This window comes from Phaenicophaeus curvirostris, chromosome 24 (assembly GCF_032191515.1).
Source record: "Phaenicophaeus curvirostris isolate KB17595 chromosome 24, BPBGC_Pcur_1.0, whole genome shotgun sequence".
Taxonomy (NCBI): domain Eukaryota; kingdom Metazoa; phylum Chordata; class Aves; order Cuculiformes; family Cuculidae; genus Phaenicophaeus; species Phaenicophaeus curvirostris.
The window spans coordinates 7,545,800-7,571,079 of NC_091415.1; the positions used below are offsets into that span (position 1 = coordinate 7,545,800).

The window sequence follows — 25,280 nt, forward strand, 5'->3', positions numbered from 1 at the left end:
CCTTCAGTCCCAGCAGGAGAGACAGAGAGTTGGGAGATCACAATCTTTCTTAGCTTGGGGAAAAACAGCATAAGGTCACATCCATCTGGTCGCCAGACAATGTGGAGGGGCACGATAAAGGCCCCTGGGCTCTAAAAAGGCCCCTCCTGCCCCCAGTCCTGGATCAAGAGCTGCCATGGACATAAGGTCCTGGCACTGCCTCCCAAGAACTGCTGCTCAGCAGAAACCTGCTGTCCCCAAGGGCCGAAGGTCGGTGACCTTCTGGGGAGGTGCAATGGGAGGCAATGCAGACACCCTGGCTCAAAGCTATGAGAAATGAGGACACGTGTCCAGGGATTCTCCCTGCCTAGCTCATCTCAGCTGGTGGGTGCAAGGGAGATAAGTCAGGGGGTGGCTTCCTGAGAGCTCAACCAGGACTGTGGTAGCACTGGATGCCCCACAGTGTCTCTGCACGTCCTTCTGGGGCATCCAAAGTGGGCAGCAAGAGGAGACAATCACCATGCCAGGGATTTTGGTTCAGCAGAGCATTCCATGTGTCAGGAGTAATTCCAGGAGAGTGCTCCTGACCCCCACCATGATAACCCTATCCAGGCCCACACACATACTCCCACATCCAAAGCCCCCTCACTTCAGAGGTGCTTCTGACACTCAGCATGATTGATAACTGCTCAACCACAGAACACGCTGACAGGGACATCATGAACGTGACACAATGCTGACGTGACATCTTCATGCCTCAGAAGACCCCACAGACGCTGCCCCATTGCTGGTGGTAACAAAACCTATCCCAAGGATCCACCATCCACTGTCTCACACATTGCAACATCTCAGCCAGCCCCATGCTGCTCCCTACCAACCTTGGTCAAGATTTGGGGGTTATTTGGGTGTGTCCATAGTGCTAAAAACTACAGGAGATACTACAACAACACCAATGGTGACAACAGCAGCACCGTTTTGTGCTATGAACACCGACGGTTAATTGTGCTCGTTGGAATAAGGCCATGACTCCTCCCAGCTAAAGGACAACAGTCAGGGAGAGAAGAGCTCTGGGTTCCAGGAGGAAGTACGGTTGGCTTTCCACCTGCCGCCAGGTCCTTTTTCCAACCATCAGCTGCTTAGAAAAGAGAGATTTCTTTGCTTCAGAATTAAGCTGTGTGGAAACAACTCTTGGCAAGATATTGCAGCGTCCCTTGTTCCTCCTCCCTTCCCTGAAAGGCAAGCCTGTCAGCTGAGGGTTGTTGGAGGAGTCCTGCCCCTCCCGCAGTCCCTTCTTCCCGATGTCACTGTAGAAATGGCTGCTTTTGGGTACAATTTTAAGAGGGGGTTCTTCTTCATCTTTCTTCTTAATTGATTTTCCTGTTGCCTGGACAGCCAGGATCCACTCCCCAGTGACCTCCTCTCCCAGTGGGGGTGGTCGGCAGGCAATCATCACAGTTCAGATTCAGGGGTGCTGGCCAGTAGGTACCCACTCCCGTATCGTCCATTGGGGGCACTGCTCATTTCCATGGGGGAGTTGCTCCCGGGACCCAGGTAGGAACGGTGTGTGGGCATAGGGGATGGGGTCTCGCTGGGCACTTTGCTCAGGATGAAGCGGGTCTCATCATTGTCTTCCAAGTTGGAGATGTCCTTCATCATCCGGCCCTTTTTATAGGTGACAGAGAGGGCGTTGGAGCCATCTGAGATGAGGTGGAACTGACGGAGGATGAAGACCAGAGGTAGAGGAAGGGATGCCAGGATGATCAGAGAGATGAGAATAGCCATGGCCCAGCTTGGGTAGAAAAGGAACTTTTCTGCAGCCTGGAACAGACAGATATTAGTGTCAAGGGACTGTTACAGCAAAGGTGATGCACACCATGTACGACATCTCCTAAGGCTTAGGCAATTCTTGCTGCCTCCTGTCAGGCTTCATCCTCAGGGGCACCATGTGAAGCTATCAGAAGGTGGATTTAAATCAAGGAAAAAGACATAGAATCATAGAATAACCAGGTTGGAAGAGACCCACCGGATCATCAAGTCCAACCGTTCCTATCAATCACTAAACCATGCCCCTTAGCACCTCGTCCACCCGTGCCTTAAACCCCTCCAGGGAAGGGGACTCAACCCCCTCCCTGGGCAGCCTCTGCCAGGGACCAATCACCCTTTCTGGGAAAAATTTTTTCCTAATGTCCAGCCTAAACTCCCCGTGGTGGAGCTTGAGGCCATTCCCTTTCGTCCTGTCCCCTGTCCCTTGGGAGAAGAGCCCAGCTCCCTCCTCTCTACAACCTCCTCTCAGGTAGTTGTAGAGAGCAATGAGGTCTCCCCTCAGCCTCCTCTTCTCCAGGCTAAACACCCCCAGCTCTCTCAGCCGTTCCTCATAAGGCCTGTTCTCCAGCCCCCTCACCAGCTTCGTTGCTCTTCTCTGGACTCGCTCCAGAGCCTCAACATCCTTCTTGTGGTGAGGGGCCCAGAACTGAACACAGGATTCGAGGAGCAGTCTCACCAGTGCCGAGTCCAGAGGGAGAAGAACCTTCCTGGCCCTGCTGGCCACACCATTTCTGATCCAAGCCAAGATGCCATTGGCCTTCTTGGCCACCTGGGCCACTGCTGGCTCATGGTCAGTCGCTGTCAACCAACACCCCCAGGTCCTTCTCCTCCAGGCAGCTTTCTAGACAGACTTCTAGTCTGGAGCTGCTCAGGGTTGTTGTGCCCCAAGTGCAGGACCCGGCATTTGGCCTTGTTAAACCTCATCCCATTGGACTCTGCCCAGCGGTCCAGCCTGTTCAGATCCTTGAATCCTGTGTTCAGTTCTGGGCCCCTCACCACAAGAAGGATGTTGAGGGTGTGGAGCGAGTCCAGAGAAGAGCAACGAAGCTGGTGAGGGGCACCTGTTTAAGGCACGGGTGGATGAGGTGCTGAGGGACATGGTTTAGTGTTTGATAGGAATGGTTGGACTCAATGATCCGGTGGGTCTCTTCCAACCTGGTTATTCTGTGATTCTGTGATTCTGTGAACTACCTGAAAGGACGTTGTAGAGAGGAGGGAGCTGGCCTCTTCTCCCAAGTGACAGGGGACAGGACAAGAGGGAATGACCTCAAGCTCCGCCAGGGGAGGTTTAGGCTGGACATTAGGAAAAAATTTTTCCCAGAAAGGGTCATTGGTCCCTGGCAGAGGCTGCCCAGGGAGGGGGTTGATTCACCTTCCCTGGGGGTGTATAAGGCACAGGTGGATGAGGTGCTAAGGGGCATGGTTTAGTGATTGATAGGAATGGTTGGACTTGATGATCCAGTGGGTCTCTTCCAACCTGGTTATTCTATGATTCTATGATCCCTTTGGAGCCTCCCTACCCTCCAGCAGGTCAACACTTCCACCCAGCTTAGTGTCGTCCGCAAACTTGCTAAGGGTGCACTCGCTGCCTTCATCCAGGTCATTGATAAAGACATTGAACAGGGCTGGACCCAGCACTGAGCCCTGGGGACACCACTTGGAACTGGCCTCCAGCTGGAATTAACACCATTTCCCACCACTCTCTGGGCCCTCCAGCCAACCAGTTTTCCATCCAGGAGAGTGTGCGCCTGCACACATGGCCCTGCACACAGCATGGAGCTGTGGAGGCAAACCAAAACCCAACCTCAAACTAAGTCCATGGTCAGAGGTGGCTGGAGATTTCTGGGCAGCATGCACAAACCTGACTGCCTGCAGAGGATAAGCAGCCACAGGCAGGACATTGTCCAGCAGGAGAGGGGAGGAGAAACATGCAGAGGTGGTAAGACCAGGCTGGTCTCCAGCTCTCAGCTGCCCCCTGCTCAGTCAGACTTTGAGTGGAGATGGCTGTGGGGAGGGGAGCTGTGCTCACCTCCTCTCTGATCCATGCGCTGTAGCCGGGGGGGCTGACTCCCAGCTGGATGATGCTGGCGGTCATGAGCACGGCCATGCAGATGGGAGAGACATACTTCCATGTGTAGTAGTAGAACTGGTAAGGCTGGAAACCCAGCATTTCTGTCAACTCCTGCATAAACCTGCCGAGAAAAAGAGATGGAACCACGCTGTTCCCCACCTCCAAGTGAAAAACTCCCTCCCAGGAGCCCCTGTTGGAATGCATGCTCATGCTCAAGGCAGAGCCTGAAGAAGAACCCAAGCTGATCCAGATGAGCAACTGTGTCCCTCAAGCCTATAGGACTGGTTGGAAACCTCCTAAGGAAAAGCCCATTGGAGCACTAGGCAGAGCCACCTCTGCCTTGGCCAACTTGTGAATGACAAGAGCAGGCAGTGGGGGAACAAGGTTCCCTTCCAGAAGGGCTTGAAATCCTCAGACAAGACAGGAATCTCAGGTGACGGAGCACCACAACCAACAGGAGATACCCTCTAGAAGAACCTGCTCCTGGGGCTGTGTTACACCCAGGGCAGGCCAAGAGGATCAAGGTGAACTGAGTTCCTGCCTCTATGAAGTAGCTGACCCTGGGGCATTTGCTCCTTCAGAGCTGGCCTCCTGGAGAAAACGTCATCTGGAAAAGAGCTGGAAGGACAGGGGGACTTTAGCCATGAGTTACAACACAGCTCTTCTTTATGTTCTACAAATGCCTTACTTTTTGGTGCCATAAATCCAGGCCACAGCGATGTTCTCCAGGATGACCACGACCGTGAGCGGCAGTGTGGCTGAATAATCATCAAACATGGTGACAAAGTAATTCCCAGAGCGCTGCACAAAGATCAGTCCCACCACAAAGGCAAAGATGCAGGAACCAACTGTGGGAAGCAAACAGGCACAGTCAGCAGAGCATCGTGCGGTGAATGAAAGCCTCCACAACAAGATCCATTCCCTGCATCAGCAGGGCCCAGAACACATCCACTATGTTCACACTTTTCTGGAGTGACCCCCAGGGCAATGGGGACCCTCCAGCCCTACCCCAGGAGGATGTGGGAGAAAAGACCTCACCTGTGAACACTTCCTTCCGCACCTTGAAGGTGTCGATGATGGGTGTAGTGATGCCAGACATGGTCCCGATCATGCTCCCCAAGCCCAGGTTTATCAGCATCAGGAAGAACATGACGGACCAAAATGGTGAGGCTGGGAAGTGGGTCATGGCTTCTGTGAAAGCAATGAAGGCCAGGCCAGTTCCTTGCACCGACTGTTCAGGGGAAGAGAGGACCACAAGATGAGGAGAAACATGTCAGGGACACAGCCTACAAGCTCCTGCATGTCTCTGGTCTCTCCTGTTGCACTGAACCACTCTGATGAAAGAAAAACCCAGTCTGGTAGCCCAGCCTGGAAACAGTGCTGACCCTGCCAGACTTGCTATGGGCAGATCTTTCTCCCACCCCAGGAAGAACCACTGTGTGCTGGGGAAGATCATAGAAAGAGGGAATCCCTCTAAAAGAGTTTTTCCAGATCCATGTGCTAGCAGACACACAAGTAGAGCAGATCCTACCAGGGAGAGGCAATGGAGTAAGTGATCTCCTGGTCCTACTAGGAATGCCACCAGGTACCTTGTTGAGTTCATCCTCCAACAGGCAGGCATCCAAACCCAGTTCTTTGAAGTGCCCCTCTTTCACTGTCATTATCACCCTGTACATCTCATTGTAGTCCTTGGCGGTGAGGTGGGAGAAGTTCACATGGGGTGGGATGAGGTCATGGCTCAGCACATTGGTGTTCAGGTAGCCCAAGATCTTCTCAGCGTTCCTAAGGGAGAACAGAGCCTGGTTACCCAGAGATGTTCCCTTCTTCCCTGGGTAGAGAAGATGGGGCCTGATCATCCTGCCTTTGCACAGGCAGGATGAACCTCCTGGGTCACATTATCAGGACCCAGACAGAGGACCTCTTTGCAGTTTCCCAAGGTGTAAGTAAACATTGCATTAGGCCACGTGACAGAGGACGCAGAAGTGGTAACACCAGGTAACTCTCAGTGCCTCCTTCTCAGCCATGTGGTCCTGTGGCTTCCCTTCTGCTCTGGGACTCCACGCCACATGGCCAGGATTGTTATGGATTCAGGTCATTGTCTAAAGACAACACTAGGTGCCCAAATTCACCTTCCTCCAGCTGCTTCTGGGGTACAACACAGCAGCTCCCTTAGTCTTGCAAAGAAGTGGATCCTATGATGAGTCAAAACTGGGAAGAACCCAGGTGATACGACCAGACACGTTTGATTTACCCTCAATTTTCAGATGAGGAGACCATCCTAGAGCTGAATTTTAGGCTGGAAGCACTGAATACCCAACTGCCTCAGCTACAGTGGGACATCTCTGGAGATCCAGGTCCTGACCATCAGGAGCTTGAGCTCTCTCCGGGGCACCTACTCTTTTGCCCCCAGACCTACCACAACCAGCAGCCGCAAAGACCTGCCCACCCCAAACAGAGAAAAAGCAAATCCTCTTACTCCACCACACATTTCTCATTCATGATGTTGGCCTTGAAGCCCAGCACAGCAAACACAACCAAAGTGGCCAGGACAGATGTGAAGAAGTTGATGAAGGAGACGAGCGTGGCATCAAAGTGGCAGTTGTTGTCTTGCTTGTTGTAGCTGGAGAAGGCGATGACTCCACCAAAGCCCAAGCCCAGGGCGAAGAAAACCTGTGTAGCTGCCTCTCTCCACACCTGAGGGTCTAGCATCTTGTCCAGCTTGGAAGGGAGACAGAAGTAGTTAGGTGGTTCAGTGGCCTCACAACTCATTCCATTGGAGCCAGAGCGAAATTAAAAGGATGCTGTGCCTACAACATGGGCTGGTTTTGGAGCAGCCCTGGCCGTTGATCTACCACAATCAGGTCTCGCATTACCCAGCACTCATAGGTCCTTTTTCTCTTTCTCACAGAGGGGAAAACTGAGGCATGGCGAGAGGCAGGCAAAGATTTGATCTGATCGTGTCTCTGAGTGCTCCATCTGCCCCAGAGCCCAAGCTGGGCGCTTGATCTCCCAGTGTAAAGCCCTACAGCTTCCCAATAGACCACCCAGCTGCCCTGGGATCTGACATCCCTGTCTCTGAACCCAAGGGAGCCACCCGCCACCCAGCAATGGGTGTCTATCCTCCCTCAGCCATCTACTGCTTCCAGAGCACCTGGAGCACCTGCAATCAAAGGTCTCAGCTGGTGTGTTTGTTTAACCTCCCATCCCCCAGCCACATCCGCCCTCTCCTGCGAGCCAGAGCTGCAAGCTGGAGGCCTCTGAGCATCATTCATCAAGAGATCATAATTAATATCTTTTAAGAGCCTCACCGCCTGAGTTGATTCATCTACATCTCTGCTTAACTAATTAATTAGCTGTTTAATTAAGGGATGCATGCCACCAATGGAAGTTTTGCTGCCAGCCAGTATCTTCCCATGAAGCTTTAAAATAGATTGCCTTGGACACCTTCCCACCCCTACACTGGCGTCTGGGCAATGAAAGGTGACGGGAGTGATGCTGAGGCTCAAAGGTGCTCCAGGATGGCGAGTTTGTGAGGCTCTTGGCTGTGACTGTCCCCTGGTTTTAGGGTGCTGATGATTTATCAGGATCACCAAGGCAGTTTGGGGTTGGTACTCTTGGTTTGAGGGTAGGGAGCATAAGGGAGAATAGGGTGTGGCCAGCTGGAATGAGAACCTGCTTAGAGTCTGTGGGGCTTGGAGGGTCTCACCTTGGGTGTGAACATGTGCATGATCCCATCCACCGCCCCGCGCAGCAGAAGTCCCCGCACCAAGAAGCAAACCAGCACCACGTAGGGGAAGAGGGAGCTGAAGTACATCACCTAGGGCAAGAGGGAGGCAACATCGGCTCAACCTCATTCCTTGCCCAGTGAGCTCAGTCACCTATGGCTGATGTCCAAGCCAAGCCATGATGGAAACATCCAAGCCAAGGACACCACTATGGGGGAGAAGGGAGGGTTACCCTCCGCACAATGAGGTCTACTCTGCAGGCAGTGCAGGATTAAGCTGTGGGACTCCTCACAGAATCACCAGGTTGGAAAAGACCCCCAGGATCATTGAGTCCAACCATTCCTATCAATCACTAAACCATGCACCTCAGTACCTCATCCACCCATCTTTTAAACACCTCCAGGGATGATGACTCAACCCCCTCCCTGCGCTGCCTCTGCCAGTGCCCAATGACCCTTTCCATGAAAATTTTTTTTCTGATGTCTGAGTGCAGGATGTTACAAGCGCTGCAGTGGATTCGCAAAGTGCTTGGGCACTCTTAAGACAGAAAATCTGCTGTGGCTGCTGAATGTGAAGATGCTGGATCTGGCTTAGAAAATCTCTGAAACACAAACCTCTGGTGTTCTGTGAGCCCAAGGGAAGGACAGCTCTGCACCCACCATTCCCTTCCTCCAGCATCTGCCCAGGGCTGCAGGTAGCCACAGCTGGTTCCTGGCATGGAGCACATTTCCAATGCCCCAATAATACAGGTGTAGCTGGGACTTCATCTTGGGCAGGGGAGACCTGCTGCCGTGGTCCTGTCCCTGCAGCTCACTCCCACCACCCTGCTCTTGCGGCTGTGGGACAGGGGTCTCATTGCCCTCTGCTTCATGCTAAGGCATTGGATGTTTGGCAGAGCACATCTGGAGAAAAGGATGTTCAAGTGTGCCAGGAGACCATAGCCTTCTCCATCCAACTCCACTGCTTACACAGCCTTGCTTGAAATGCCTCTGCAAGCTAACCGCATCCCTTTCCCAAAGCAATCTCTTCCTCCCTTGCCTGCTTCTCCTGCATGGAGTCCCAGTGCTCCCCCCATGAAGGAGGGCTCGGTTTTCCTCCAACATCTACTCAGGTGCCGTGCATCAGGGGATCTGACAGTTGACAGCCCCCAAATGCTCTGGCTGGGCAGGTGATTTGTCTCACCTGATGTGGCTGAGTCCTGGGCTGCGGCTGTGAGTGTCAGTTGGACTAAACATCTTCCCTACACTCTCTTTTGATCTTATTCCTGATCATCTCAGAGACGGCCCCAACTCTGGAGCGGGTGTGAGCATCCCAGGGGACCCCCAGCCACTCCAGATCAGGGTCCCAGTAGGATGTTTCTGCCTCAATAACAGACCATAACCAGGATCAGGTGGTCACCGCTACCCACCTTCCCTGAGGACTGGATGCCTTTGATCATGGCCAAGCCAACAAGGCTCCAGGCCACCAGCAGACACAGGGTCATCTTCCAGTTCAGCCCCCCACTCTCTGAGATAGAGTTGGAGATGTCCAAGGTCTCTCGGTACCAGAAATAGGTGGTGGCTGAGCTCCTCTCGCATTCAGTCTCCACAACTGTAACCAAATAGAGGCAAAAGAGCATGAGGGGGTTGGGGGAGAGTCACCCACCAACTCTTAGGGGAGGAACACCAATTAATATCAAAGACCTGCTGGAGCCAGCCAGGAAAGGCAGGAAAACTAAGGAACAGGAACTAATAAGGCTCTTTTTTTTTATTAGGAAAACACAGAGACAGGACATAAAGCCATTGTCAGGTGAAAATAAGATGTTAAATACTAGGAGAGACATTTGCATTTGCTATAAACCCTATCAGAGTGTCCCAAGGAGGTGCTCAGATGTTATTATACACCATTAGTTCCATCAGCATCTCCGTCAGGCACTGATGGAGCAGCCAGGTGAGCCCTGCCTGGCTCTCGCTGCCTCCCTCCATGGTCCTGGGCCGGATCCTGGCCCTGAGCACTGAGGCAGCCTGGAGACCCAAGCACTGGATCCCCAACTGGCATCAAATCCCATCAGTGAGGACAGACAGCAAGGGGAGAGCATGGGAGAGACTCATTCAATCCAGGGGAAACACCTCCGTATGATCAAGGCAACTGGACAGGAGAGGACACAGTGCCCTAAAAGACACCTCAACCTCCAGTGTCCCCAACCTGTAACAGCTACAGATGTTGAGGGTCCCCTGTGTCCCACAGCCCCCCTTCCCTGGGAACTGTTCCCTTACAGCTGAACTTCCCCTGGCACCAGCAGCCGTCCCTTACCAGCCACTGAACCATTCTTCACGATGGGGCACTCGCTCCAGGGAAGAGGGTACTGGAAGGACTTAAAGAAGTAAAAGATGCTCCAGCCGATGATGACATTGTAATAGAGACCAACAAAAAAACAGACCTGGGGGTAAGAAGGAGGACACAGTGTTAAATCCCCCAGCACGCCTTCTGCTGGGCAGAGATCTGGAGGGAGCAGGGGTGCTGGGATCAGAGGATGTGCCCATTCCCACCCAGCCCTAGACCCATGGGTGGAGCTGAAAAAACTCCTCTTGACTTCTCAAACCTCTGTGTGGGGCCCCAAAAAGTTTACTCCCAGGCCACCCTCTGCTTTGCAGCCTCTAAAGCCGTTCTGCACACCCTGACATGGAGATCTGAGGGGACCCATGGGTGCACTCACAAGGCAGCTGGCGTAGCCGATGCCCCCCAGGCGAGGACAGATATAATTCCAGACACCGATGCTGCCCCGGCGGATCCGCTGTCCCACTGCCAGCTCCAGGAAGAAGAGGGGGAGCCCGATGATGATGAGCAGGACCAGGTATGGGACCAGGTAGGCACCTGGCAGGGGAGAGAAAGCTCATCATGGGGCTGTCTCTGCCTGCTCTGATGCAACCAAGGATGGATGGACAGGGATGGGCAGGCAGGGAAGAGCAGGGACAGGCTCTGCCTTATTCATCAGTTCATTTGCAGTGGATCTGGGTATGCAGATCAGTGCTTGGGTAGCAGAGAAGATAGCCATGGAGAGGAGCAAACGCATGTGTAAGGAGAGGCTGCAACATCCCCTGCCAGTGTGGGTACACGTGGGATAAACCCTGATGAAACTAAAGACACTCTGCATTGGTACAGACACATGGTCCCACTTGCAAAGTGACACCTCCGTAAACCAGCCCCTGGGGATGTGCGCATGGTCCCAGCCATCTCAGACACAGAGGCAGGCAGGAACCCTCCTGTTCACCCAGGTCCTGCCTGCACACGCATGTTCAAGCACAACCTGCACTGATACACCCCCTCGCCAACACCCACATCTTCGGTAGCACCATCCACCACACCAAACACTGCACTGTGCAGAAAGAGGTCCTCTGTTAGGGGTAGAAACAGTTCAAATTAGAAACTCAGTTAATAATCTCTGCCTAATTGAGGAAGCCACAGAGAAATTAGCAATTGCTGAAGCGTAACGAAGTGACCGTAAAGGATGCAATGACTCACGCTGCAGTGCCCAGCTGATTACTCCAACCTCCTGCCAGGGGCTGAGGAACAGGTTTAGGAGCTTGTATCTCGCTCCCGCAGGGTGGCAGGCAATCCAAAGGCACACACCAGAGCCTGGTTGTGTTGGACACATTCCTGTTTGGATTTACACCCTGGTGACAGACACCCCTGCCTCAGGCAGGACCTGCAGCAGCTGATGCTGGTCCAAGCGTTGGACCTGCAAAGTGGTTCACCCACAATCCTGTCCCGGGCTGAGCATGCTGGCAGTGGGCTGGGGAATGATGTGTTAGAAGCGCAGGTGGGGAGACACATTAAGATGCAGAGGCCCAGGGTAATGAGGAAGATGAAAGGAGAGGCAGAAAGCACGTCATTCAGGAAGGACCATGAGCATCCCATCTCTGCAACACCCTCCTGGGCATCTACATCTTGATGTGCAGATGGACAGAGATGAGACAGATGGACAGACTGAGATGTAAATTTGTCCAGTATTGGAGATTTTCTTCCTGTGATCTCTGGAAAGACGAGCATCAGCTGATGCCTATGCGTTGCTGTGCCCAGCAGCACCGGTGTGGAAGCACAATGGGCAGCACTGCCAGCTCCCAGCACATCGAGTCCTGGAAATCTGGCTCCAGCCCATCTTGCTACAGGCATGCAGCCGTCCTCCCATGCAGATGCCTGTCGAGGGAACAGGAGAGAAAGCAGCAGCTGCCACCACGTCCCAGGGCTGCTCAGCACACCCAGAAGTGGTCTGTCCATCACACCCCAGCTCCCACATCCATTTGTCTGGCACCAGCCTGACAGCCTGATGAGAACCCCAGACAGAGGCTATGAGGTTAAACGTGGTGGAAAGAAAAGGCAGAAAAATCAGTGTCTGCCCCATGAGACAGAGGAGGAAAATGCCACTTGGGTGAAAAAAAATAAGAGGTGACTCATGTGGAGTGCAGGAAAGCTCCGCAATCTACGGCTGAAGCTCCATGCCTCAGTTTCCCCATCTGTAAAATAGGGGCAATGGATGGGGCAGCCTGTAAAACATTTTTTGAGACCTGCTGTAGGAAGATGTCACCCAACAGTGAATTGCTCCTACAACCAGCTTGTTTCAGTACCTGTGTCGGTGTCCGTGTATCCCACCAGAAGTTGGGGCTGAGTCACTAGCTTCCAATTCAGCACACCCATCTCTGCTGCGGTGGGTCCCAGGGTTGTTGCAGGTTCAATTCCTTGTCCCCATTCCTCACTTCATCCGGCTTTTTGTCTAAAAACACTTGCATAATGCTCCCCTGACACTGACAGAAAATTCAGCCCTGGAATTGCTAGGGAATTCACCAGGATGAGTTCCAGCCTGGGAACACAAGCTGAAACTCCTGCCTCCCAACACCCAATGCGAAAGCCCCACAACAACACAGGACAGCAGAGACCTCAGCATACACTGAGAAACTTCTACTCATTGCACTAATTACAGTTAGTTATTCACTGCTGTGCCAGCGGGGAAACTGAGGCACAGCTGGGTTATGGGTTTACAGAGAAGGAGGACTCTGAGTCTCTACACTCCAGGTCTGAGCTGGTTGCCAGTCTTATTGAATCAGAAAACCTGCATGGAAGTCACAGTCCACACGTAGAGCTGTGTAACAAAGCCAGCAGGGCTGTGTTGATCTAACCCAGCCCTGAATTTACTCCAGGCTCTGACATCCTTCAGGTCATACATGCAACCCTCCCTGCTGCACCCAATGCACACGCGCACTGGCACGTGCAATGCAGCTAACGCAGCACCGGAGCCCTGCAATGCTTGCAGCTCCTTGTTGCAACCCAAGACCATGCTGAGACCCCTTCATTGGCTTTGCAACAGGGCAAACACAGCATGCGAAGCCAATGCTGCACCAAAACTGAGCCTCACCTGGACCCAAACTAGTGTACTGGGAGCTGAGTGTGCCAGCAGATGGGATGCAGTATCTGTGCTCCATCCCAGCTGGGAAGGGAGGGTGATGGGAATGCTAGCAGCCTGGGGTGCGAAGTGCTGACTGCACAGGTCTTCGTTTGGGAGAATGACTCATTGTGAAGATGACACCAAAGATGTTTTAATTATTGAAAGCGCTGAAGGCTTGCCAGCTCCAGGGCTGGGGGCATGGTGAATGATGCAGTGTTGGGAAGAAGGGGAGGGGAAGGGAATGAAGGGGAAGCTGGGCTGATACTGGCTTCATTCAATGCCACTCAGCACAAGATGCTTCCCTTGGCTGCAAGGCTCAGTGCTATGGAAGAGGGGCCATGAGTGCTGGGTTTGGATTAATGATGAGCAACCCACCCTCTCATCAGTGTCATGAAAGGTACTGAGCACGGCTGGAAGAGACCTGGCCCTCTGGGCTGCTCCTGTAAGTCCACAGTAGGGAGGCACAGAATCATAGAATCACTAGGTTGGAAAAGACCTTTGAGATCATCAAGCCCAACAGTAGCTGTCCACTACAAATCTGATCCCTAAGCACCTCATCCACCCATCTTTTAAAAACCCCTCCAGGGGTGGGGACTCCACCACCTCCCTGTGCAGCCTCTGCCAGTGCCTGAGAACCTTTTCAGTGAAGACATTTTTCCTGATGTCCAATCTGAACCTGCCCTGGTGCAACTTGAGGCCATTGCATCTTGTCCATCACCTGGGAGAAGAGACCAACACCCACCTCGATACAACCTCCTTTAAGGCAGCTGTAGACAGTCATGAGGTCCACCCTCACGGGGTTGGGTGGGAGAATGGGATGGCTGGAAGGAGGATTAGGGAAGGGGCTGGAGCCTCCACAACCTGGCTTCAGGACCATGGGAAATAGTTGGGGGTTGAAGCAAGAAATCCTGGCTCCCAGCCTGGGATTTGCCTTGACTTTGGAGCATGCAGGCAGACATCCTGGAGGTTCCTGCATCTCTGCACTGATGCACGCACTGCAGTGAACAGCTCCCAGCTGCTCCTTTCCCCCTTTAGAACCCAAACAGTCCCTGTCCCGCCCCAGGATCCACATCCCAACATGCACCAAGGCAGGATTGGGCCATACCTCCTTCCCCAAAAGCTGAGCCCATCTGTGCCCCAAATCTCACCTCCTCCGTTCTTCTGGCAAAGGTAGGGGAAGCGCCAGACATTGCCCAGCCCCACGGAGTAGCCGATCTGTGCCAGGATGTACTGCAGCTTGCTGTTCCATGCAGGCCGGTTCTCAGCATCCAGCTCCTCCTCTCCATCCTTCTGCTTGTCCCAGGTCTCCCCTGTCACATTGAGGATGCTGCGTTTGTAGTCCACGGGCTCTTCGTGGGCCAGCAAGTCGGCCACTGACTCGGTGACATGCTCACTGCTGTGCTCCCGCTGCGTCACCTTGCTGTTCTTTGGCATCGGGATGACTCTACGTGGCCCCCGGGGGTGGGATGGCGCGAGGGGAGATGAGCGTCCTGCAGGGAACAGTACCTGTATGAGCTACAGCTCAGGCCTCACCTCCTCTTCATCAGTAGGACCTGGGTGGGGAATGGGTCAACACAGTTGGTTTTGCCTTGGCCTATGTGTCCTGTGCTGGTGGGAGCGGCAGCACCATGAGAAGATGTCCATTGACTCATGCCTTGGGGACCTCCTTCTGGGCTGGGAGACGCCAAGTGCCCCCACTCCATGAATGACAGACCAGGAGCAACTCCGCAGTTCAGCATTCATGGAGTAGAGCCTCCTACAACCCACAAGAAAGAATTTCCCTGGGCTGCAGGGGATGGTGACAAGTGATGGAGCCAAATCATATTGCTGTGACACCTCCTTTATCCTTTAACAACCCCGTTCCGAGGCCAGCAGCACCACCAGCCAAGGCTCTGCTCTCCTTGCTCTGCTCCCTCTCCTCCTGGCCCCTTGGCTCAGAAGCACTGGAGGGACGGTGACAAACGCCAAGGCTACCTCTCCATCCCTAGACATTATCAGGAGTCAGAGACTTAAAAGCCTGGGAGCCAGCAGCTAAATCTTCCCAGACAGCCTTACAACAGATAACGGCTGCAAACAAGCAGCAGCCAAGGAAAGCCATCAGTTGTCTCTCCCCCTCCACCTTCCCAGCCTTCACCTCAGACCAGCCATACCAGTCCCAGAGCACTCACATGTTACACCAGTTTGCCCCCACTGCCTCACTTCCCAAATTGATGGTACCAGATCCCATGAGTGTTGGGCCGTGATGGGCACAGGCAGGGTAATTTTTGGATCCCTGAAGGGAGCGCGACTAGGAGCGTGAGTTGACTGCTAGTGTGGTGATGGGCAGGGAGAAAGGGACGTGACTAACGGCAGTCAGCACGGCTTCACCGGGATAAGTCCTGTATGACCAACCTAGTGGCTTTCTATGATGGGGTAACCGCAGCAGTGGACATGGGAAAACCAACAGATGTGATCTATCTGGACTTCTGTAAAGCCTTTGACGTGGTCCTCCACAACATCCTTCTCTCTAGATCGGAGAGATATGGATGTGATGGGTGGACTGTTTGGTGGATAAGAAACTGGTTGGATGGTCGTATTCAGAGAGTAATGGTCAATGGCTCAAAGTCCAGATGGAAATCTGTGGGAAGTGGTGTCCCTCGGGGGTCTGTACTGGGACCAGTGCTGTTTAATATCTTTGCCAATGATATAGACAGTGAGAATGAGTGCACCCTCAGCAAGTTTGCAGATGACACCAAGCTGAGTGGTGCAGCTGCCACACTGGAAGAATGAGATGTCATCCAGAGGGACCTGGACAGGCTGGAGAAGTGGGGCTGTGAGAACCTCATGAAGTTCAACAAGGTCAAGTGCAAGGTCCTACACCTGGGTTGGGACAATCCCTGATTTCAACACAGGATGGGGGATGATGTGATTGAGAGCTGCCCTGCAGAGAAGGACTTGGGGTGCTGGTTGATCAGAAGCTCAACATGAGCCAGCAATGTGCACTCACAGCCCACAAGGCCAACTGTATCCCGGGCTGCATCGAAAGCAGCGTGGCCAGCAGGGAGAGGGAGGGGATTCTGCCCCTCTATTCCCCTCTTGTGAAACCTCATCTGGAGTATTGTGTCCAGTTCTGGAATCCTCAACATAAGAAAGATATGGAACTGTTGGAACAGGTTCAGAGGAGGCTACAAAGATGATCAGAGGGCTGGAGCACCTTCCATATGAGGACAGGCTGAGAGAGTTGGGGTTGTTCAGCCTGGAGAAGAAAAGGCTCCAAGGAGACCTTATAGCAACCTTCCAGTACCTGAAGGGGCTACAAGAAAGCTGGGGAGGGACTTTTTACAAAGACTTGTAGTGATAGGACGAGGGGCAATGGGTATAAACTGGAGAGGAGCAGGTTTAGACTAGACATAAGGAAGAATTTCTTCACAATGAGAGTGGTGAGGCACTGGAACAGGTTGCCCCAGGAAGTTGTGGCTGCCTCACCCCTGGAGGTGTTCAAGGACAGGTTGGATGGGGCTTGGGCAGCCTGATCTAGTGGGATGTGTCCCTGCCCATAGCAGAGGGATTGGAACTAGATGATCTTTAACGTCTCTTCCAACCCAAACTATTCTATGATTCATAGACTCCGTCTGCAGGAGTGATGCCCCATGGAGGCGTTCCAGGGAGTGCCCATGATGTGGCTCAGCCCCACAATGCTCACCGCCACCTTGAAAAGCCTTGGGGCATCAGGGAAATCCACTCTGCTGGGCTGGGGCTTCCCAGCCTCGGAAAAGTATCACATCCCTCTTTGCCTTACAGGGAGAACTGGGGTTTGACTGGCAGTTTCTGCCCCAGTTGGGACTCTGGAGGTTCACCAGCTAGGAAGCAGACACAGAATCTCCACAAGAAATATTGCATGATGCGAATCGACTCTCCAGAATGAGAGTTTGCTTCTTCTCTGCATTCCATTCCTTCTTCCTAAGGGACACCAGGATGGTCACCAGCCCCTGGGAAAGTAATAGTGCTATGCCTGGGGACCTGTCTCACCCCAGCCTGGCCACAGCATCATCTCACCCTGGGGGCTTTCTTATTCAGTTCAAAGCTCATACAAGACATAAGTGGCAGCTCACAGGTGATGCTGCACCAATAACCCATCAGCGCAGTCCTTGCTCAGTACATGCTCAGTGCAGGTGGCCAGTCTCTACCAAGACAGATGATCACGGAATCATAGATTCCATAGAATCAAGGAATCACAGAATCACTTGGTTGAAAAAGACTTTGGAGATCATCAAGCCCAACTCTATCTGCCCACTACTAAACCAGATCCCTGAGCACCTCATCTACCCATCTTTTATACCCCTCCAGGGATGGGGACTCCGCCACCATGCTGGGCAGCCTCTGCCAGTGCCTGAGAACCCTTCCGAGTGAAGACTTTTTTCCTGATGTCCAATCTGAACCTGCCCTGGTGCAACTTGAGGCCATTCCTTCTCGTCCTATCACCACTCCTATCACTTGGGAGAAGAGACCAACACCTACCTCTCCACAACTTGCTTTCAGCGAGTTGTAGACAGCGATAAGCTCTCCCTTATGATGCAGGATGGACCTTCCACTGTCCCCTCTGGTGATCCAAAGGGCAACTCATGGTTTTCCAGAGCCATCTGCAGATCTTCTTTCCTTCAGACACACATCAATCTTTTTGACCCAATTTAGCTCTCAATTCCAAACCTTTTCACAGCAGTGGGTTCAGCCCAGGCAGCAAAGCCCATCCCAACCAGTGCACCAAGGTCCTAATCCAGTGTGGGAAGGAAGCAAAGCATTGTCAGGAGGAAACCTCACCCTTCCTCACCCTTACCTTGGTGTTTTTTCACCCCTGAAGAAAGTTCCCTCTTTGCCAGGCTCTGTTCCTATTAGAAAAGCTATTTTCAGCTGTTGGCTGCATCCGTTGCCAAGCAACCTTGTCGGCTCCACATCTTTCTTGGATCCTACTCCCCCAGAGAAGCCGTTTAAATTATTCTTTCAAGCCTGGCCCAGCAATGTTTAATTTCCTAACGAGGGCTCATTCACGTAAACCACTCATGGCGCGATCGTGGCAATTACCGGCACGTGGCTGCCTGGGGCTGGAGCATCCTCAGCCGCAACTGCGACAGGCACACAGGGTAGGGAAGGGCCTCATCCAGCAGCCAGGAAATCACTGGGATTTCCATCGATTTTGGATCAGGCTCTGTATACATTAGCACAAACCTGGTCAAATCCCCCACAGGTTGTTTGCTGCTCCCTGTCTGCTCAGCAGCCACTTAAGCTCCTTCTGAGTGAGGGTGACTCAGACCTTCAGTAGGACTCAGCCACAGGGACTAAAGTCTCTGTTTCTGTTAGGGATAGAGCCTTGGAGACCTAGGACCTGCTGGCTGAGCTCCCAGAGCTCGGTGCCCTGTCATGAGGGTACCCAAACTTCTCTCCTGGGACAATTCATTTCCTTGGAGCAAAGCCTCAGAGGCGCCAGGTGCCCACCTCCCAGAGAGGTGGTGTTGAGCCAGGCCAGCACCACAGGGTTAGGACAGACCCCACAGCACTTCTCTCTGGATCTCTACCTCTCCCCCTTCTCAGTTTAGATTCCCCACCTCCCACTCCCCCAGCATTATCCTTAGGAGCTGAGAGGTGGCAGGACACAGTAGTCCTTGAAAAGCAGGTTTCTTCAAGCATCTTCAAAGCCCCAAATGTTCTCAGCTCCTTGGAGGGTTTTCAAGAAAACAACATTCCCAAAGGATCTGGGAATCAAAGAGAGTGCTTAGCTGCTCTCCTGGGGCAAAGGCTCTCTAGGCTGGTGAGACAACACCAGAGGATGAGACAAGGGTGAAGGAGCAGAGGTACAAGTCTTCCTCCCCATGGGAGATTTGCCCAAGTTGAACCAGAGCAGAGGAAAACCACGGCAGAGGTCCAACTCTTTATTCCAGCATGGCTCTGTCACTTTGTCCCAATGGTTTGCTTGGGAAGATCCTGCTCTCCCAGATGGTTCAGGCCCAGTCTAGTGATGGTGGTGTTGCCCAGAGGAGACCCAGGCCTGAAGGAGAGGGGGCAACAGCAACGCCATGGGTGCACCCAACCTTTGCCGTCCACATCCCTGCCCATACCACGAGATGAACCATCTCGAATCAACACAAAGTCACTGACCAGCCCAGCATGGGGACCTCATCCAGGGAACACTGAGATCAACAGAGCTCCCCTAGTGATTTCCCAGCATTTTACATCAGCCCCAGGGTCCGCAGCCCTCAAATTGAAAAGTGCAATCCAAATCCAAGAAAGGTATTTCCACTCATTTCTTTGATTGAAAAGGGAATTTAATCAAGAATTCATCTGCCAAAAATAATAACCACCCTGCAAGAAAGACAAGGCAGATCAGCTGACAACCAGGAGCTTCCCAGGCCAGAGAGAGATAGAAAACCCTTGTCACTGACAGATGGAGATTCAGTTTGTTTACTTAGTCCTCATGACCTTAATTTTCTTAAACGTGCATTTTTTTCTTTCTCTTTAGAAGACAGATTAGGGTCTTTCCAAGCCCAAAGCTTTTAATAACCTCGCTTGCACTGCCAGACCAGAGGTGCCTTTGCAGCAGCTGCCTTGCCCAGGTAAAAACTGGTGTTGATGTCACCCACGCTGGTGCCCAGAGAGGCACCGTGGCTTTTCTTATGGCAGGACCAGTTTGTGCTGGGGTTGGTGCCAGTGTCTCTAGAGATCACTTGAGAGCAGCCAAGGGGCACAGCAAGGGGAGACACTGGGGAAAGAACCATTGGGTTGTCTCTGGGGGGAACTTACCTCCTGCATCTCCCCCCACTTGGCATCCTTAGGTATCTCCTTAATGGGATTCCCACTTCCATGGTCTCTGATGGGTGCCTTCATTCCTAACCCCTTGCAGGACCTCAGCCCCCATGCAAAGCAGCCACCAACCCCCAACCTCCTCTCCCATATCAGACTTGTTGGCTAAGCACAGGGCTCCTGCTTGCACCATGTTGCCGATCCCCCATTTGCGTTTCACCTGTCCTGGTGACACAGGGGTGGCCTTGACCGCCCTCTGCACTGACAGCTCAGGAGCCACAGCACGCAGCCTGTTGAAGGTGCACGGCAATGGTTTGGCATGGTACAAACTGGATTCACCCCACCCAGGGAAAGGGCAGAGATGGAGAAGCTCCAGCTTTGCTACACTCAAGGTGTTTAATCCCTGCCCAGGGCTGTTATCAATCCTAGCTGAAGACAGAAACACCCACTGGGGAAAAGCTGCTATTTAGGATGAGTGAAGCCCTCCAGGAGTTGAGGGCACCACGGCCCCCAGCCCAGCCCTGTCAGCAGCATCACAAATTGTTCAGCGGAGGAGGGATGCTCCAAGCCCCGTGTCCTGCCTTGGCTCCTCTTTGCTTTCTCAGGAAGGCAGCTGGGGAGCAATAAAGCAGGCTGGAAACACGTCAGCAAAGCTTTCAGCTAGGTCTGGGAGTGCAGAGGCAGGTGGGGAGGAACTAGAGATTTACAGCAGCCTCTAGGGAGAGCAGCCACCAGCAGGAAATGTGCTCTGAGTCTGAAGGACAGGCACAGTGGGACATTTCTCCTCTTCTGTGTCGAAATTCTCCACTTACACCCTGAGTCCAAAAAGGGGAAACTGAGTCAGGAACAAAAAGGCTGAGATCGAGTGAATGCAAAATTAACATTTAAACCATGGGTACTCTCTGCTGGTCCCTCCCTTTCCCATCACCTCTCTTCCTTCAGCTGGGACCATACTGCACTAAGCTTCCAGGCAAAGCCCCCACTGCTCCTGGTGAAGAATTTGGCTCATCAGGCTCAGGAAGGTCCAGCTCACTCCATCAAGGTCACAGAGCAGGGAAAGGAGGGAAAAGCAAAGGGGCCAGGGGCACAGAGGGGTTTCAGGAGGTGGAAGGCCACTCTCAGGTTCAGGCTGGGAGATCTAAGCATCGATTTGCAGCTTCCCATTCCCCCCACCACACATGGGGCCAGGGAAACCTTGCAACCAGGGCTGGGCTGTTTGGTGCAGATGAAGAGGATTAAGCAGGAAAGTGATGAGATGGATCCAGGGTCACCCAGGAACCAGGAGGAGGAAAAGAACCAGGCAGAGGAAAGAAACAAGCATCCCTCCCATTATCCCCTGTACACTGCAAAACCAAGCAGTGAAGGACAGGAGCCCTGGGTGCACATCACGGATTTGAGACCAAACCATGAGAAAAATGGCTCCAGGCCCTACCTGCAGGTCCCTGCAGTCAGGAGAGCCTCCATGCTAGGAAAGGTTCTTCTAGGGTTATTCCACCTTTGGGAGGTATCCCACTCTTACAAGCCCCTAGAAACCAAGGGCAAGACCCTGCCAGCAGCACCCAAGCCCCACTTCAAAGCCCTGAGAAGAGATCTTTGCCCAGTGTGGAAACACTGCATCTCTGATCCCTCCTAGCCCTGCTCAAAAGACCTTCCTGCAGCCTTTGTCACGCAAACCTCCCTTCCACAAGCCAAGGCCGAATCCAAGATGCCTCTATTTTAAATATTTTCACTGCTGGGTCTTGCTCCTCCCTGCCCATCCTCTGTGACTCCACTGGGAAGGTTTTTGCCATCTGGGCTCATTAGGGCTGCTCCCTCTCTCCCCTTCTTTAAACGAACCCTGTTAATTAGCACCAGGCTCTCAACACCCTGCAGAGATGCCATCCAGTGACTCAGTCCCACCACTGAGCTGCATCCTGGTGTGCTCCCTCCTTTACACCCACGTGTGAAGAGGCACAAGCTTTGGACAGGGTCAGTGTAAGCAGAAAGCAGAGCACATGGGGTCTGAAGACTACGGCACCCACAAGAAGCTTTGCTGGAAACCAAGCTCCTGGCCCCAGCATGGGGTTGAGAGCAGCTCGGCGGCACACATCCAGCATTTCCCTGCTGGAGGAGCTGGAGATGCTCTGTATCCGCGTCCTTCCTGTGTGAACATCCAGGCCCACTTTAGCATCATGAGACAGGAGCGGTTCATGTTCACTGATGAATCAGAGCTGCCTCCACTTCTGTCTTACACCTACCTAAGTGGCTTTTGCCAGCAAAAGCACCCAGGTGTTATAAATATCCCCAGCTCCTATAAAGGCAGACAGAGATGGAACTACCCCAGCAGCCACCACCTGCTCCACCCTAGAGGTGGGTGCGTCTCCCACCGACGCCAGCCCAGGTGTTTTGTGCCCCGTGGCAGGCTGTGACATTACAGCGATTCTTCTTTAATAGGTACCAACAAACTTTCAGAAAAAGCAGTTTTGCAGATGGGTCATGAGACAGACACAACAGCACAGGAGGAGGGGAAGCCTTGGCACTTGGGTTTGTCACGAAGTGTATGAACCCATTGATTCATCACATTTGGTCTCCTTTCATCCTTCATTTAGTATCATAAAAACATACATCAGCTGCAGTAGCGTGACTCCATATCAAAGCCAATGTCATATGATTCCTTCAGGGCCCTGTTTGATTCACCAGATGATCTTTTTCCAGTTAGATCTCCGTGATCTCTCTTAACTCACCCATTAGCTAGTGACTGAACCCAAAACCAGCCCAGGTTTGATCTTAAAGGCAGCAAATAGGCAGCACCCCAATCCCTCTATAAGCTCTGTTTTTCCTATTGTAATTCATGAAGCTGCTGCTATGTTTGTAAACAAACAAGTCTAAACAGCGATCCAGGATGGGGTAAAATCAGAACCCCTCCTCCCAAGGCAACGGTTTAGTCTGGATGTGCGTAGGTCAGCATCTGATCTAGGGTAAATTTGATCCTCATGACTCCAGCTTGGCACTGTTATAACTCCAATCCTTGCTCTGTGCAAGCCTGAAGTACCCGTGGAGTCACTCCAGATTTAAACCAAGCCATTTTCTATTCCGATTGACTTGAGCAGAGCCATCTCCCATATATCCCAGAGGACAGCTCAGACCCACATTTTATTTCCCTTCCAAGCAGCCGAGCTGCACTCAAACCACCATCCAGGTTCCTTGACCTAGTCCCGACACCTCTAGAGAAATATTCACGAGAAACTCTACGCCCTGCCAAGAATAGTTCAGCTGCCGTGGCATTTTGGGTTTTTTTCCTATCAAGACCAGAAATAATTGCATCAGCTCCTGGTGGATTCAAACCTCAGGTGCCTCAGACACAAGCTGAGAAGCAGGATTTCACCTTCTGGGTCCTTTACAAAGAGCTGGAGCCAGATTTTTCAGCCAGTCTACAGCTTCACATCGCCAGAGTGATGCAAGTCTGCACCTGGCCAAGACGCCAGCCCAAAACACGCACCTTTGGGCACATCAGTAAATGCACGGAAGGGAATAAAGACTCCCCACACTTTATACTGAGACTTATTCAAAACCAGGACCCCAAACCTCATTTTTTTTTGCCTCAAAACCAGCCACCTCCATTCAGGGAGTAGCAGAGAGAAAGAAAAAAAAAAAAAAGAAAAAAAAAAAGAGAGAAAGACAGAAAATAAACACCAAACACTTTGAAAGCCAGGAATGAAATACCCAGCGCAGCTGAATGCTTTCTCCTCTCCCAATGTTACCGTCAAGGTCAACCTGGAAGCTGCGTTTCTACCCATCCTCAGGCAGCAGCTCGGAGGGGATAAACCCCCCGCCAACCCGAGCCCCCCGGCAGCCGCCCCCAGCCTCGCCGGGGTGGCTGGAGCCACTTGCTGTGTCAAAACGCGTGTGTGTGTGTGTGTCCCCTCAGCCCTTCGTGCCACCACCCTTAGGGCCACGCCTGGTGCCTCCAGACGGAGGTGGCACCCCTCTCCGCGCACCTTGCCCAGAAAGACCCTGACAGCAGAGGTGGGAGGGGGCGAGCAGAGCAGGGAGGGGGGCGAGCAGAGCGGGGAGGGGGCAGGCAGAGGTGGGGAGGGGGCAAGCAGAGGTGGGGAGGGGGCAGGCAGGGCAGGGAGGACCCGGAGAGGTGGAGAGCATCCCCGGGAACGGGAGAACGGAGGGAGCAGCCTCACCTCGGCGCTGCGGCTGCCCGGAGCTCCCGGGGAGGGTGAGATTGACCGGGTCCTCGGAGAAACTGGCCCGTTCCCGGGGTAAATCCAGCAGTTTTGCCTCTGCCCCAGCGCGGGGAAGGGTGAGGCCGGGCGGCTGGGCTGGTACGCGGCTCCGGTGCCCGCAGGGAAGCGGGGAAGCTGCGGGTGCCGGTGGAGAAGATGCTCGGGGTCCTCCCCTCCTCCTCCTCCTCGTCCTCCTCCTCCTCCCCTGCCGCCGCTCGGCAGATGCGCGCTGGGCTCAGCGCTGCCTCACTCCTCTTCGCGGGAGGGGAGGTAACTCCACTCCAGAAGACAAAAAAAAAAAAAAAAGGAAAAGCAATAAAAAAATAAATAAAGAAGGGACACGCGGCCCCTGACGCAGGCTTGAGTCACCGGGGCTGCACGTCAAAGCTGGGGTGTCGGGCCGCCCCCCCCCCCCTTTCCTCTCCGAGGGGGCTCTTGCATCAAAAGAAAATAGGAATGAGTCCTGGCAGAAGAGGTGGGGTCAGCTACACCCACCCTGGTACTGCGGGGAGAGGTAAAATCCCCTTTATAACACACACGCTGGGTGCCCCCATGGCTCTGCCGTGGGGAAGGGGAGCATTGGGTCACCCCTTCCATAGGAGTCACGGAATGGGTTGGGTTGGAAGGGACCTCAAAGCCCATCCAGTCCCACCCCTGCCATGGGCAGGGACACCTCCCACTGGATCAGGGGCTCCAAGCCCCATCCAGCCTGGCCTTGAACCCCACCAGGGATGGGGCAGCCACCCCTGCTCTGGGCAACCTGGGCCAGGGCCTCCCCACCCTCACAGCAAAACATTTCTTCCTACGACTTCATCTCAACCTCTGGTCTTTGAGCTGAAAACCGTTGCCCCTTGTCCTGTCCCTGCACTCCCTGATCAAGAGCCCCTCCCCAGCTTTCCTAGAACCCCTTTCAGCACTGGAAGCTGCTCTGAGGTCTCCCTGGAGCCTTCTCTTCCCCAGGCAGAACAACCCGAACTCTCTCAGCCTGTCCTTGCACAGGAGGTGCTCCATTCCTCAGATCATCTCCATGCCCTCCTCTGGCCTTGCTCCAACACCTCTGTGTCCTTCCTGTGCTGAGGACTCCAGAACTGGACACAAGGCTCCAGGTGGGTCTCACCAGAGCAGAGGGGCAGAATCCCCTCCCTCCCTGCTGCTCCCACTATTTTGGATGCAGCCCAGGACATGGTTGGCTTTCTGGGCTGCGAGCGCACAGGAATTCCTCCAAGGATGGCTTGATAAATTAGAGAAGTCACTTTATTTCAGACCTCGCAGGGACG

The 25,280-nt window shown here is 53.3% G+C and overlaps 1 protein-coding gene across 1 annotated transcript; it reads right to left on the reverse strand.

Annotated features, from left to right (window-relative positions):
- Positions 1 to 144: 144 nt before the first annotated feature.
- SLC6A17 (solute carrier family 6 member 17) lies at positions 145 to 24,129 on the reverse strand. The gene is made up of 12 exons (XM_069875631.1): positions 23,962 to 24,129; positions 14,167 to 14,571; positions 10,295 to 10,452; positions 9,892 to 10,018; positions 9,008 to 9,189; positions 7,581 to 7,691; positions 6,351 to 6,592; positions 5,464 to 5,656; positions 4,913 to 5,105; positions 4,563 to 4,722; positions 3,833 to 3,995; positions 145 to 1,797 (listed from the first exon to the last, which is right to left on the reverse strand). Exons 2-12 carry the CDS (start codon positions 14,450 to 14,452, stop codon positions 1,429 to 1,431), a joined length of 2,184 nt encoding a protein of 727 aa, XP_069731732.1. The 5' UTR covers positions 14,453 to 14,571; positions 23,962 to 24,129; the 3' UTR covers positions 145 to 1,428.
- Between the last annotated feature and the right edge of the window lie 1,151 nt (positions 24,130 to 25,280).

What these genes read in the sequence shown, in the direction of transcription:
- SLC6A17 (XM_069875631.1), bottom strand. Translation starts at nt 14,452, where the DNA reads ATGCCAAAGAACAGCAAGGTGACGCAGCGGGAGCACAGCAGTGAGCAT. An exon ending in TGCACATGTTCACACCCAAG is followed by an intron (nt 6,593 to 7,580) that starts GTGAGACCCTCC and finishes CTCCCTTCCAAG; the next exon opens with CTGGACAAGATGCTAGACCC. An exon ending in TGGAGGATGAACTCAACAAG is followed by an intron (nt 5,106 to 5,463) that starts GTACCTGGTGGC and finishes TCCCCTGAACAG; the next exon opens with TCGGTGCAAGGAACTGGCCT.